This window comes from Vicia villosa, linkage group LG4, assembly GCF_029867415.1.
Source record: "Vicia villosa cultivar HV-30 ecotype Madison, WI linkage group LG4, Vvil1.0, whole genome shotgun sequence".
Classification (NCBI taxonomy): domain Eukaryota; kingdom Viridiplantae; phylum Streptophyta; class Magnoliopsida; order Fabales; family Fabaceae; genus Vicia; species Vicia villosa.
Window position 1 is genome coordinate 87,900,927 of NC_081183.1, and position 14,332 is coordinate 87,915,258.

The window sequence follows — 14,332 nt, forward strand, 5'->3', positions numbered from 1 at the left end:
GAGACTATACCTAGAAAAAAAAACTTTGAACATAATCAACAAAAAAATTAATATAAAATATGTTTTTTTTATGTAATCTTCAAAATATATTTACATTTGACTGAACCTTAAAAATTAAGATAAAAATATAATAATTTATACCAAAAAAAACATGACTAGAAAAGATAAGAAAATTATTCAAACATGTTTTTAATTAAATTAGTAAATCAAATATCTTTAAAATAAAATAAAATACTACTATATGCGTTATTTATGAATAAATATAGGGATTGGTAGTGATGTGTTTTTCCAAGTTCAGAAAAGGGGTTTAAGAATCGAAACACACATCACTACTCGTCGACGCACACCAAAAGGTAAACAGTAACGTGACGCGTGAGGTTGAAGTGAAAGTGTGAGCCTGTGAGGTAAACATTAACAGTAAAACAATATACGTTTTTATTTACTATATTTATTTCTCTTCTCCGATCTCATCACTATCTCCTTCGATTTCAAACCTTCACCAATTCCAATTTTCCAAATCCCTAGGTTTTTCCCAATCTTTCAACTCTCATTCTTTCAATATCACTCTTGTTGTTGCATGTTCATACAATCCCGATCTCGATTTCTTTTGTTTCATTTCTGCGATTTCCCGATTATTTCTACCTATTTGTTTTTCTCCATGGTTCTGAATCAATCAAATTAATTTTGTAGTTTTTAGGATTATTATTATTATTTAATTAATATGCTGCTTTGTGTTGGTGTTTATGATTCTAATTTGATGATGATAGGGTTTTTCATGTTTTTCTCCAGTTTTTGTGTTGAAATATAGATTGAGGTTTTTATTCATCAATTGCTGGTTTTCTGATTAAAGTTTATGTACATTGATTGTGTTAGGAGTAGTAACAATTAACAACTGAGTACTGACTAGAGTTGTTTTTTTTTTCTTTTTTTTTTAGGTTTATTAGCTTTGTACGAGGTTGTTGGGTACTGAAGGTTGGTTATTCACGATGGCGGCTTCGGAGGAGACCAGTGCATTGTTTCCAATATTCATTTTGACAATAATGGCCATTCCTATAATTCCTTATACAATAACTAAGCTATGTCGCTTTGCTTCTAAGAAGTCAAAGAGCATTCACTGCCAGTGTAGTGACTGCTCGAAGTCGGGGAAGTACCGCAAGTCGATATTCAAGAGGGTGAGATCAATTTCCTATGTCTGTTTTGATGGATTCGAGTTATTGCATGTTGTTTAGTTTCTCTTGTGAGATCTATAATCTAATTCTGAAGTTTACCTTTGGTTTTGCAGATTTCGAGTGTCTCGACGTATAGTAACTTGACATTATTACTACTCTGGGTGGCTATGATTATTCTGGTTTATTACATAAAGAATAGAAATACTGAGGTAAATATCACAAGTTAAAATGAAATTGGTTTGAATTTAGAATTGATGGTTGTTGTGTATATTGTATAACATTTCATTTATTTGATGAGTGTTCAAATGGGACATGCTCTGAGATTTCTTTCTCATGTAAATTTTGTGTAGGTTGAAGTTTTTGATCCATTTAGTATTCTTGGATTAGAGCCTGGTGCAGCGGAGTCTGCAATAAAGAAAAAATATAGGAGACTTTCTGTTCAGTACCATCCAGATAAAAATCCAGATCCAGGTGGAAGTCGATTCTGTTTTTTTTTTCTCATTGTTGCAAACTTTAATGGTTGCAAGAAAAGGGGGCTTCTGCAATTATCCATGTAATTTATGTTTTTTTTATAATTCTTTTTGTTTCAGAGGCACACAAATACTTTGTTGAGCATATTGCCAAGGCTTATCAAGCTCTGACAGATCCAGTAGCTCGTGAAAATTATGAAAAATATGGTCATCCTGATGGCAGACAGGTAATAAAACTGAAATGTCATAAAAGTGATCAATGGCTTGTTGCATTTTTGTTTGTGTTTGGAAAATATACCGCAGTCCACTGCCTTGTACTCAGAGTCGGGCTTTGGCCCCACCCTTTCCTTTCCCTATGACAGAATTCAGTTAGTGACAGTTAGGAATTCAGCTAGTTACAGTTAGAAATTCATTTAGTTACAGTTAGGAATTCAGTTAATCACTGTTAGGAATTCAGTTAGAAGTTGTTACATCTATCTGAACCATGTATCGTACTCTTATGCAAATCAGAAGTGAATACATAAGATGATCATCTCCTATCTGATTCTTTAAAATTCCCTTTCTATCATTTACTTTCTTTGCATCTCAATTTCAGTAGTTTACGTGCTGGTGGGATTTATGGAATATTTTATTGCAGGGATTTCAAATGGGTATAGCTCTCCCTCAATTCCTGCTTAATATTGATGGGGCATCGGGTGGAATACTGTTGCTTTGGATTGTTGGTGTGTGCATTCTCTTGCCATTGGTTGTGGCTGTTGTCTATCTCTCGAGATCATCAAAGTATACTGGCAATTATGTGATGCATCAAACACTTTCCACTTACTATTACTTCATGAAGCCTTCTTTGGCCCCCAAGTGAGTAGTTCTTTTTGGCAAGTTTAAGAACCCACACCATCTATCTTGCATACTTTCTTTTTTAAAATGTGAATATTACACATTCAGCAAAGTCATGGACGTCTTCACAAAAGCTGCTGAATACATGGAAATTCCAGTTCGAAGGACTGATGATGAACCTCTTCAAAAGCTTTTTATGTTGGTAAGGAGTGAGTTGAATCTTGACCTCAAGAACATTAAACAGGAGCAAGCCAAGTTTTGGAAGCAACATCCTGCACTGGTTAAGGTATCTTATCGTGTAAGGCTGGCTATGCCAAATAAAGTAGTCTATTCTTATTTCAAATAGTCCTGTGTGCTCACATCCATACTATTTTCTCTTAGACGGAGCTGTTAGTTCAAGCTCAGTTGACTCGTGAATTTGCAACCTTGTCTCCATCTTTAGCTAGTGATTTCAGACGGATTTTGGAAACCGCACCTCGCTTGCTTGAAGAGTTGATGAAGGTGAGTGATTATTTGTTTTTTTCTTCTTGGTAGACTAGATTAACTGTTCATGCTTTCTTTTCCATGTTGTTCCCTTTAGTCTGCACTGTGTTTTGTTAAATAAATTTAGAAACACTGAATCTTTAAATGTTTTCCAATACACACTAAATCATCCACTACATGCACTCATGCCTGGAGATTCAACTTAGACCCAACTTAGACAATTGTAATTTTATTGAGTTTTAGTCACCTGCAAGATTTAATTTCATGTAACATGCAACCAACTTTTGGATGGATGCATGGTCTTGGATATAACATTATGACGAAAGTTGATCCATGCAGCCGACTCCACTTAGTGGGATAAGGCTTGCTTGTTGCTGTAAGATGCAACAAACTAGAGGCCCGCTCAACATTAAAAAATTCAAATGAATATGAATGAACTGGTATAAACTTTTCTATGTGTGTTACTTGAAGAGTGATTATAGTCACAGTGATGGATATCAGTTAATTGCTGAAGTGATGCTTGTTCAAATTGCAGTTATGGTAATTTTAGACTCGTGGTTTATGTTATTGATATATTTATGCAAAAAATGCTATATGTGATGATATTCACCAAGTCAATCACAAATCTTTTGGCAAACACTTGACTTAATTTCTCCATTTTTTGTTGTTGAAAATTACATAAAGTAAAAGTACTAGACGGAACGACACTTGTGCTAAGCTATTCCTGTGGGTTTACTTGAAATGTTTTGATAGCTGTAGTATTTTCCTTATTCAAATACTGGGACTGCTGAGATTTACAGTTCCAGAACCAAGACAATAACTACATTTATAATGAAACATGTTTGCACTTTATGATCATCAAGTTTTGCTTGTCATCAATCTCTTATGTGATAGATACATTATTTCTGTTTCTGTATTAGTGTTTTGAATCTGTTATATTTGCATTTTCCTTGGTTAATGCTCTCGTCTCTGTAAAAGATGGCAGTTATACCACGCAATGCTCAGGGACAAGGGTGGCTGAGACCTGCAATTGGTGTTGTTGAGCTTTCTCAATGTATCATCCAGGTACTTAATCTTAGTCAATGCAAATTATTATAACTGAGTTATTTTAACTTCTCAATGTATCGAATGTTTCATTGTAAGCCCCATAGCTAAGGGTTGTGGTGTTACCCTGATCTAGGAACGAGGCCAAGTCCCCTTCTCCTATACTTTTTTCTTATCACAGATATGGAATAATATTTAATTGGTTTTAACGAAAAATGTTATGTATAATGACTGATGAATATTTTAATTACAAATTATAAATCAACATTTTCCTTTGTCTATGGTATAATTTATAATTACATCTAATTTAATTGGATATACCCATGCACAAGACCATTAATCAATCTAGTTCCTCCATTCAATTCATAGTCTACTATTATAGGAGAAGTTGTCTTAAGCTACGGGTGTGCTATTTTACTTAATTAATACAATTTCTATTTGTAAATACTGTTTAAAAGTGCCCGCACTTGTTAAATGCTATCAATTTTTTTTGGATGTTTTCCTCTAGCCCATGTTGATTCATATTCTGATACCTTTTGGGTTATATGCTGCACTAATGCTGCACATATTGATATGTTCTTATTTAAGGAAGAAAGGCTGTCTGGTTGGTTTAATTTTATTATATGTTATTAAGTTGTGCAACTTTCATTTTTGTTTATGTTTGTTTCTTTGTTCAACTAAGCCTTCTAGCCGCTTATTTTACCAACTAATATTTTTGCTTTCTCTCTTTTTTTTAGTTACAACAAAATTTAGATGAGTAATAATTCTGCTTTCTCTATTTTAAAACAATTTTAGTGAGTTTATATTTTGATTTATGAGACCTCCTTTACAGGCTGTTCCTCTCAGTGCTAGAAAGACTACTGGTGGATCACCCGAAGGCATTGCACCATTTCTGCAGCTGCCACATATTAATGAGACCGTTGTTAAGAAGGTGGCCCGTAAGGTGTGTGAACCGACTATACTCATCGTTAAATAACCCTGCTCTAATCACTCGTGTCCATGCTATTTTTTGTGTAGTTACATCTCTAACACGCAAACCATTTATGCACATTTTTCTATGGAATCCAATTGTAGCTAGTACTCATTGGATCCAGTTCAATATGAATTTGATTTATGCCAAGTGTTCTATAGCATCGATACAGATTTATGCTAGTTAGCTAATTCTGTGAAACTGCTATCTCTCTCATTTTACTATAAAAATAAAACTGCAGAGCTATCTCTGTTCTGTACATTTGGTTCGAATTGTGAATTTGTGACTGATGGTTGAAATTTTAATGTCGGATTTCCATTTGACTTGTCATATTGATTTCCAATTTGATCCCATGCCCGTGAGTGTTGGAAGTTGGAACTAAGCATTTTCCTTCATATGCAGAAAGTAAGAACATTTCAGGAACTTTATGACATGGACTCACAGGAGCGAGCTGAGCTACTTACTCAAACAGCAGGGTTATCTTCTGACGAAGTGCAAGACGTTGAGATTGTACTGGATATGATGCCTTCCTTGACCCTTGACATAACTTGTGAGACTGAAGGAGAAGAGGGTATACAAGAAGGCGATATTGTTACTATCCATGCTTGGATTAATATTAAAAGGGGTAATGGCCTTGTCCCTGCCCTTCCGCATGCACCCTACTACCCATTTCACAAGGAAGAGAATTTCTGGTTTTTGCTTGCGGATTCTGTTTCGAACAATGTGTGGTTTTTTCAGAAGGTTAGTTTCATGGATGAAGGTGCTGCTGTAACGGCTGCTTCTAAGACAATTGCAGAATCTAAAGAGGGTTCCGGAGCAACTCCGAAGGAGACCAGTAGGGCAGTTGCAGAAGCAGTGGAGAAGGTGAAGGGGGGCTCTAGATTGGTAATGGGCAAGTTCCAGGCCCCATCGGAGGGTAACTATAATTTGACTTGCTATTGTTTGTGCGATTCTTGGTTGGGCTGTGACAGGAAAACTAATTTGAAGTTCAAAGTTTTGAAACGCACTCGGGCTGGCACTAGGGGTGCTGTTTTGGACGAGGGACCTATCATGGAGGATGGAATTGAGGAGGAAGAGGACAATGAGGATGAAGAGTATGATGATGACTATGAGAGCGAGTATAGTGAAGATGAAGAAGATGATCAAAACTCAAAAAACAAGCAACAAGCTGCTAATGGAACCGGGAATAAAAAAGGCAAAGCTGCTGCTGAAAGTTCAAGCTCTGATGAAGAATGAGAAATTTTTGTTTTTTTCAAAAGATACTAGAACTATAATCTCATCTTTTGTTCCCTTTTGGGTGGTAGAATATGAATTGTAGCAGTAGTCTTTTATACTGTCCATCTTAGTTTATCACTTAGACTACATTTATACTCAGACTTTTGTTCTTACCTTTATTCAGCTGTGATATCATGGTTAAAATGTCATTTTATCTAAACTTTTAAGTTTGGAAGATGAGTTTAAAGATTAAATTTGGATTCAGTTCCAGTTTTCTACATTTTGAAGTTGTGTTGGAAAGTTTTAGTTTTGAGGGAGTCCTAGCATCAGAGTGGTCGTATAATAACTTGCCATCTACTATTTGTAGTTCTGTTTTTGTTTTTAGAATGATGCAATTTTTAAAGGGTTGTTACATGTTAAAGGTTTCAGTTATGGCTGATAACTAAGTAGCCCTTCGGTTTTGCATAATAAGGTGCAAGAGTAGCATATAAATTCCATAGCGTTTCTTATGTGATGCTTTATTTTGTGAATGCAGTGGAATTATGAACGTCTAAATAGGGACTAAAGGAGGACATACTTTGTTGGATTAAAAATGAATCTTGTAACATTTGAGGGGAAAAAACGTATTCAACCGACATATCTAGGGGTGTAAGCGGATCAGAAAAAACCAATTAAACCGACAATCCAAACCAAACTAAATCGAAATAAAACCGATTGTTTATGGTTTGGTTCTAAAACTGAACCGAACCAATGAAAACCGATGTGGTTTGGTCCGATTTTCGGTTTAAGTTTTTAAGAACCGCCAAACCGATGAACCGAACCAATTGAACTAATTACGCTCTAAATTTTTATTCCACTCATCATTAAGCTCAAATTTTGTATCGATCCAACCATTCTCCATCTTTGATTTCACTTTCTTCCTTTTAGCAAAATACACATCTAGAACCAAACTCCAAAACATATAAAGTAGAAATCATAAGTCACGAAAACTTACTTTCACTAAACTACTTCTCTAGCCTCCCTCCTTAAATGTTGCTCTCACTATTGTCATTATGATATGTTATGGTCTCGTTCTTCGTGTGCAAGTTTTCTTTGTTAATTTTCATACTTGTTTTTACCTTTTTGGTTTCATCTTCTTCAACAAAACTCCTTTTAGTCTTGTTACAAAATAACTTTGATGTGTATTTGAGGGGTGAAACATGTTAATTGATGCTTTTTTCGTTTTCTATTTGTTAAGCTTTCAAATCTATTTCCAACATTTTGATGCCAAGTGTCAACTTTCTATTTTATAGTGAATTTTTATTTCATGATGCAATGAAACCATGTCACTATTTCATATGGATTACGAGCAACTTGTAAGTTGTTTGAAAAATAGAGCATGAAATAAATGACATGAAATATATTATTTTAAAAAATAATAGCATAAAATACATCGAAAAACATGATAGTGGAGAATACATTAACGAATATAATGTTTGAAAAAAATCATTGAAAACCGACCAACCGAACCAAACCAAACCGAACCAAACCGGTTAGTTTGGTATGGTTTCATTTTTGAAAAATGTTAAAAACCGAACCAAACCAAACCGATGAAGATATTATCGGTTCGGACCTTTTTTTGACCAAAAACCGGTCCAAACCGATCCTATTACACTCCTAGACATATCTTTGATTGCTAGAATAAAGGCATTTCAAAACTTATCCCACACCACCATGAAAAGTTCATAATATGATTGAGGGCCCGTTTGTTTTGGCTTTTTTTAAAAATGATTTTTATAGTGTTACATAATTTTGTGAAATTTTTTTTTACAAAGGAACTCTTTATAAAAGCTTCAAATGAAAATTTTGTTTGAATAGTTATTCTTAAGATGTGATTTTAGGTATTTCATCTATTTATGGAGAAAAAATTTGGATATCAAAATTTCAAAAAATCACTTGATTTTAAAGCTATTTCAAATAGATTTTCATAAAAATCATTTTCGAAATACAACTTTTTGAAAAAATTGCGATTTTGACTAAGTTTTGGTCTCCAATATGTATGTTTATATTATAAGATGTCAAAATTAGTGTTTCATTTTAGAAAAAACGAATATAAAAAAACTTGTAATATTTTGAAAAACGGTTTTGGAAAATCTATTTTCAAAAATACAAAGAAAAAATCCATTTTTTTTAAAGCTGAAACAAACTGGCCCAGAATCATATGCTTAGCGTATGGAGATGCATCTTGATACATATTTATTTTAGTCATTTTTAAACTAAATTGAAGAGACATTTTGATTATGTTAAAACTTAATTCGGAGATGCATCTCCGTATACGTAAAAATAACGTTCAAAGTTGCATATCTGTAAACATATCGGTGGTCAGGAGATGCATCTCTAGACGTTGTTGTCTCATCTTGCGCCAAACCCTTTCCTCTTCCTCTTTAATTTTCTCAAAAGTTCTAAGTTCTCAAAAAAAAAAAAAAAAAAAAAAAACAGCAACAACATTTGACCTCTCACAACCAGTGAAGCATCTCATCCTTTTATTCAAACTTATATTATGAGAGCTCTTTCTCCTTCTTTCCAGCATCTCATAACATTCAAGTTTCTCCTTCTCATCGATTAATTTTATTTGGTAAGTTTTTCAAATTTTATTTTCTTTTTATGTTTTGATTTGTAGTTAGTTTTTTAAGTTACATTAGATGTTCTAGGTACATTAGGTAGTAGTGTAAACGAAATTGGTAGGTTAGAAGAACATACATTGAGATTTTTTAGGACATATAGGTCAGAAAAAGGGGTTGATACAGCTGAAGCCGCACAGGAGGCACATGACACTAGAGATATGCCCCTCAAATTCTACTTGTAAATCCTCTCCAAGTTCATGAAGTATTTAATGTAGACAACATCGACATAGACCGCAATTTGTTCACGAATATGCTTGTGCTAACCAAAATCAAGAAGTATGTCCTCAATGTACATACTATATGATAAACAACTTGTGCCTCATAACCCGCAGCATCTATAACAACATTCAGGTGGTTAATATAATTTTCTTATAGGAAAGAATCTAGCATGACATCCCATAGTGTCTTCTATCTGTCCTTGGGCTTTACTTGAATCAGCTCCTAATTGTATCCCAATCAGGTCGAGGACCTCAATCTATGAATTCTAGAGTGATCCAACAATCTTCCTATGATCGGAAGATGTAGGAGACGTGATATACATCATCAAGATAGTTGTGTCACCGATTGAAAGATGAAATGATAACGTCTCTATGTGTCATCTCTCAATAAACGCAGACAATAGATCATTGCCAATATAACCATATACAGTCCTATTGAAGTACTTTAACACATATAGCTCAAAGGCTTCCTCAAATCATAGTTCATTAGACTACGACATCTTTGATATCTTTCTACTATGCATTAATTTTAACGTCTCACAGTGCTGTAAAATAAATACATTAACGTCGGAAAATTTAATTAGTATAAAAAATCTTTAAAATATTAAGTAACACAATTATGCTAAACCCCCCACCCCCAACCCACCCATATAAACTGCAACGTTATGTGTATATATAGCATATATAAAGGACAATCTTTAAAAAGTTAAGTAAACATAACCCCCCCTCATATAAACTGCAGTATTATGTGCATATATAGAGGAAGTGGTGAAGTGTCTTCAGGACCTCCTAGAAAACTATCAGATGCATTAACATCAGATTCGACTGCAGGACATGGATCATGTACATTTACATCAACATGAACACAAGGGTATCAGGTGCTTCGTCATGAGCCAAAATACATTACCCTAGGAAGTTGAACCCTCATCAGCACACAAAGATTCTTCAAATGCAGGTCGCGAGCTTTATTCCGGTGCACTGAAGCATGTTAGGCCATATGACCATGTATGTATATATGTTGTTCGTCGACCATTTTTTCTATAATTAAACAAGAAAAGACATATCATAGTCAAAGAAGCAGAAATAATATATTAGCAAACAAAATTAAAGAACATAATGAAAAACAGAGAAATATGGATTTTGATATCCATATAAAGGGCTTGGATTTCAAAGTCTGGACTAAACGCGCCAGAGCAGAACTGTTCATGCACGTACGACCTAACCCTCAAATATCCTAAATTCATACAAATCTTATTAGGAAATAAAAACATACATTTCTATTGGATGTATTCTAAGGAATTGCATGCATCACAAATAAAAAACAAGGATATGAGAAACTTACCTAATGTGAGAGATGAATGTGCTTAACTTGAATAGAGAGGAGTAGAAGTTGATAAAGATTCTAATTTTGAACGAATATGAGTAGAACTTGAGAGAAAGATTAGAACATTGTTGGAATAGGAGTAGACAATGGTGAAATCTCTCTTTTACATTATTTTTTTAAATTTAAAATGGAAGGGAAAGAAGAAGGAAAGACAAGGCGCGGTTACTTAAATTACAACTTCCAAATTACCGCTCTGCCCCAAACATGTCTGGTATCATGCTCTAGATACAGAGGCAACAATGATAAGTCATACGATTCTCCTCATAACTCCTCAGGAACGATAGTAGTAGGTGCATCAATATAGACTAGTGGGGTTCCGGGGCAATATCAGATGACACCTGCCTCTTCCGGTAAGACGAAATCGGAGATGCCAGAACCTTAGAAGTTAACGCATCCGCGTCAAATGAACTGGCATTGATCAATATTCCCGAGAAAGTCAAACTCTTTCCCTGCAAACTGGTGCATGTTGCAACATTCTACCGAGCCTTAATCGATCTTGGTTATCAACCATTTTATGAAGGATACAAAAACACTTAGAAAGGGGGGGTTTGAATAAGTGTGACTTTAAAAACTTGTACGATAAAAACAATGAACACAATTATTTTTATCCTGGTTCGTTGTTAACGAAACTACTCCAGTCCACCCCCTTAGAGTGATTTACCTCAATTGAGGATTTAATCCACTAATCCAACTGATTACAATGGTTATCCACTTAGAAAACTTCTGTCTTCTAGAGTATACAGATCACAACTTGATCACTCTAGGAAATCACCACTTAGAAAACTTCTAAGTCTTCTAGAGTCTACTGATCACAACTTGATCACTCTAGGAACCTTTTACAAACAATGTAAAATAAATGTTTACAAGAGTAATATTGCTTCTTATAAAGATATAATCACAACAGTGATATTTCTCTTAAGTTCTAAGCTTAACACTCACTAAATATTACAAGAGTTTGTGAGGTTGAAGATGAAGTTCGTGAGCTTTGAATTTGACAGTGTTTCAGTATTTTGCACAAGTGTTCTCATTGCTGCTTCTGATCAGAACTTCTATATATAGGCGTTGAGAGAAGATGAATGTTGGGTTGCATTTAATGCTTTGCGTGAATAGTACAGCTTTGCATTTAATGTTTCACACTTTTGTCAACTACCTCGAGCCATGCTTTTGCTGCTTTTACTGACTTTGCCTTTTGTATCTTCTAACGTTCCTTTTGTCAGTCAGAGATTAGACTTAATAGCCTGTCATCTTATACTTGCTTATGAACTCAGATTTGTAGATAACAATGTTTGAATTTCAGAGTCAACAGCTTGGTGCAGAGCATCTTCTTGTCTTTTGACTTTGAAGAGCTTGAGCGTGATACCATTCAGAACTTCAGTGCTTCTGCTTCTGACTTCATGTTCTTCTGATGCTTCATAGTTCATGTTCTGATTCTACTTGACCATCTTCTGATGTCTTGCCAGAGCATGTTCTGATGTAGCCATCCAGAACCTTCTGAGTCAGTGCTTCTGAGCGCTGATTTGTGCATACTCTTTATGTATTTCCTGAAATGGAAAATGCAAAGGATTATAGTACCACATTGTCTTATACAAAATTCATATATAATGTTATCATCAAAACACAGAATATTGATCAGAACAAATCTTGTTCTAACAATCTCCCCCTTTTTGATGATAACAAAAACATATATAATTGATATGAATTTGTAACCAGAATGTCAGATGACCAAAGACAATTACACAGTTATAGCATAAGCATATAATCCGAGTGTGTGAATATGTCTCCCCCTGAGATTAACAATCTCCCCATGAAATTAAGACTAGAAGAATTTTATAAATAAAAGACTTCCCTGAGTATTTTTCCATTTCAGTCGAGAGTTTCACTTTACATAGAACTTCAGAACATTCAGAGCTTCTGCTTCTTGCTTCCATAGGACAGCTTCAGAGCTTTGAATTTCTCCTTTGTAATCAATTGAGTCAGATCATACTTGATTCTATCAGAGCATTCTTGAATGTATCAGAGCATTCTTAAAAAAAATTTATCAGAACATTCTTCTTGCTTCTGATCTAGAAGCTTCACAGCACTAAGCTTGCTTCAAATATTTAAGAACATGTTTCTTCTTAGAATTGCTTTTCCCCATTTATTTGCTTCTCATGTTGAGTTTTTTCAGAATATCTTCAATTTTGCAAAAACTATCAAAAACATAGAACTTGCAAATAATGTTAGGAATGTTGAGACTTAATCCCAGCAACTGATATAATAAATCAATTTCAATTATCATGTTTCTCCCCCTTTTTGTCATAACATCAAAAAGCATAAAAGATTCAAATGAAAAAGACACACAGAGTGAAGAAGATAGAATTTCATTGATTAATCTGAAGATACAAAATGATAGAAGCAGATGCAGAAAACAAAGAAAACAAGCTAAGACCAAAGACAAACTACGACTGGCTAAGCCTAGAAGCTAAGACGGCCAGAAGGTTCTTAATCTCAGCAGAGTCTTCCTTCTGATCCTTGATGAAGGATCTGAATTCCTCATGAGTATCCTCATGCTTGTCCAGACGGGTAGCCAAATCAGCTTGATTATGTTGAAGAGCCTTCATAGTGTTTATCAAAACAGAGATAGAAGGTCCAGCAGAAGAAGCATCAAAGCTATTGTCCATAACAGGAGGATTCTTAGCACTGGTTTCAACCATGAGAACATCTCCAGGATTTTCCTTAACCGAAGTTTTCTCAGCAGGATGATTCTCAACATCAGAGGGATCTCAGCATCTGGATTTTCAAGAGCAAGAAGTATTTCAGCCAGATTCTCAGGAGGTATTGGAGCAACTGGTTCTGGTGGGTATTCAACTTCTGGATATACCATATTTGGTGCTTTAACAGAGGGATTCTCCCTAAGCCAGTTGAATAGAGACTGAAAGTCGCCAGTCAGAACATTGTATTGAGGCTTCCACACAACCTTAGCCAGAGGCTGCACTTCTTCAAGCTCATCAACAAACTCCTTCTCTTCAAAATGTTTCCTGCTGGTGATGGGATAGAAGTAGCTTTCTTCAAAGTCCCGAAGGAATCCAGAGGGACCAGGAGCATCAGCCAAACAAGCTTCTTGAAGCTTCAGAAGGTCAGATTGAATTTCTCTTCTGAAATCTCTCTAGAGATTCCCAGTAGCTACATAATCCGTCTTGGCATTATGTGCAACCTTCAGTGCATCTAAACCGGCCTGTACCTTAAATTTTACAAATTCAAAACGAACACCAACAGAAAGTTCAGAAGGATTGGTTTTGAATTGAGTGGTTGAAGAGTCTCGATTAAGAATGCAGTAAGGTTCAGGTTCTCTTTCAAGAGAAAGAAACGATTCTGCTTCGTTGTCAGAGTCCAAGACTACAAAAACGAGGTCAGGTTGAGGTTTATAATTACAATCATGCAAGAGGTTGTTGAAAGAATCGGAATCAAAAGATTCAGAAGCGGTGGTATTGCAGACCTCAGGATTGTCTACAATAGTGGGATTGGAATGTGGAGGAGGTTGAGAAATGGAGATAGTGGTATGAGGAGGAAAGAGGGTGTTAAGAGGTAAGATTTCAAGGATCGGTTCAGAAACTGGGTGGTCAGAACCAAAAATAGGCGCAATGCCTTTAGTCTTGGGTGAAGGAGGAGGGGTGAGAACTTTGGTGGTTGGAGGTGATTTAGCTGGGGCTTTTTATGGTTGAATATCTGGTTGAGAAATTTGGGGAACTTCTGTTGATACAAATTTTGAAGGTAAAATAGGTACAGAACCACATTCAGAAATAACAATACCTGGAGATCGCTTCTTGAGAGGCCTTTCAGGTTCTTCTCCAACAATCTTCCTCTTCTTCTGAAGCACCACCTTCTGCTTTCCTTTTAACACTT

General features: G+C 35.2%; 1 protein-coding gene across 2 annotated transcripts; it reads left to right on the plus strand.

Moving 5' to 3' along the window:
• Nucleotides 1–282: 282 nt before the first annotated feature.
• LOC131594964 (dnaJ protein ERDJ2A-like) lies at nucleotides 283–6,439 on the plus strand. 2 transcript variants are annotated; one of them, XM_058867173.1, is made up of 11 exons: nucleotides 283–404; nucleotides 936–1,172; nucleotides 1,283–1,378; nucleotides 1,520–1,640; nucleotides 1,760–1,866; nucleotides 2,277–2,494; nucleotides 2,582–2,759; nucleotides 2,855–2,974; nucleotides 3,935–4,021; nucleotides 4,833–4,943; nucleotides 5,373–6,439. In XM_058867173.1, exons 2-11 carry the CDS (start codon nucleotides 987–989, stop codon nucleotides 6,204–6,206), a joined length of 2,058 nt encoding a protein of 685 aa, XP_058723156.1. In that variant the 5' UTR covers nucleotides 283–404; nucleotides 936–986; the 3' UTR covers nucleotides 6,207–6,439. The 2 variants fall into 2 exon arrangements, with proteins under 2 accessions (XP_058723156.1, XP_058723155.1); XM_058867172.1 differs by having other exon boundaries at nucleotides 392–525.
• Nucleotides 6,440–14,332: the final 7,893 nt, after the last annotated feature.

Coding starts and splice junctions, on each gene's coding strand:
- LOC131594964 (XM_058867173.1), top strand. CDS start 987: ATGGCGGCTTCGGAGGAGACCAGTGCATTGTTTCCAATATTCATTTTG. Junction 1,641..1,759: donor AGATAAAAATCCAGATCCAG/GTGGAAGTCGAT, acceptor TTTTTGTTTCAG/AGGCACACAAATACTTTGTT. Junction 2,975..3,934: donor TGCTTGAAGAGTTGATGAAG/GTGAGTGATTAT, acceptor TCTCTGTAAAAG/ATGGCAGTTATACCACGCAA.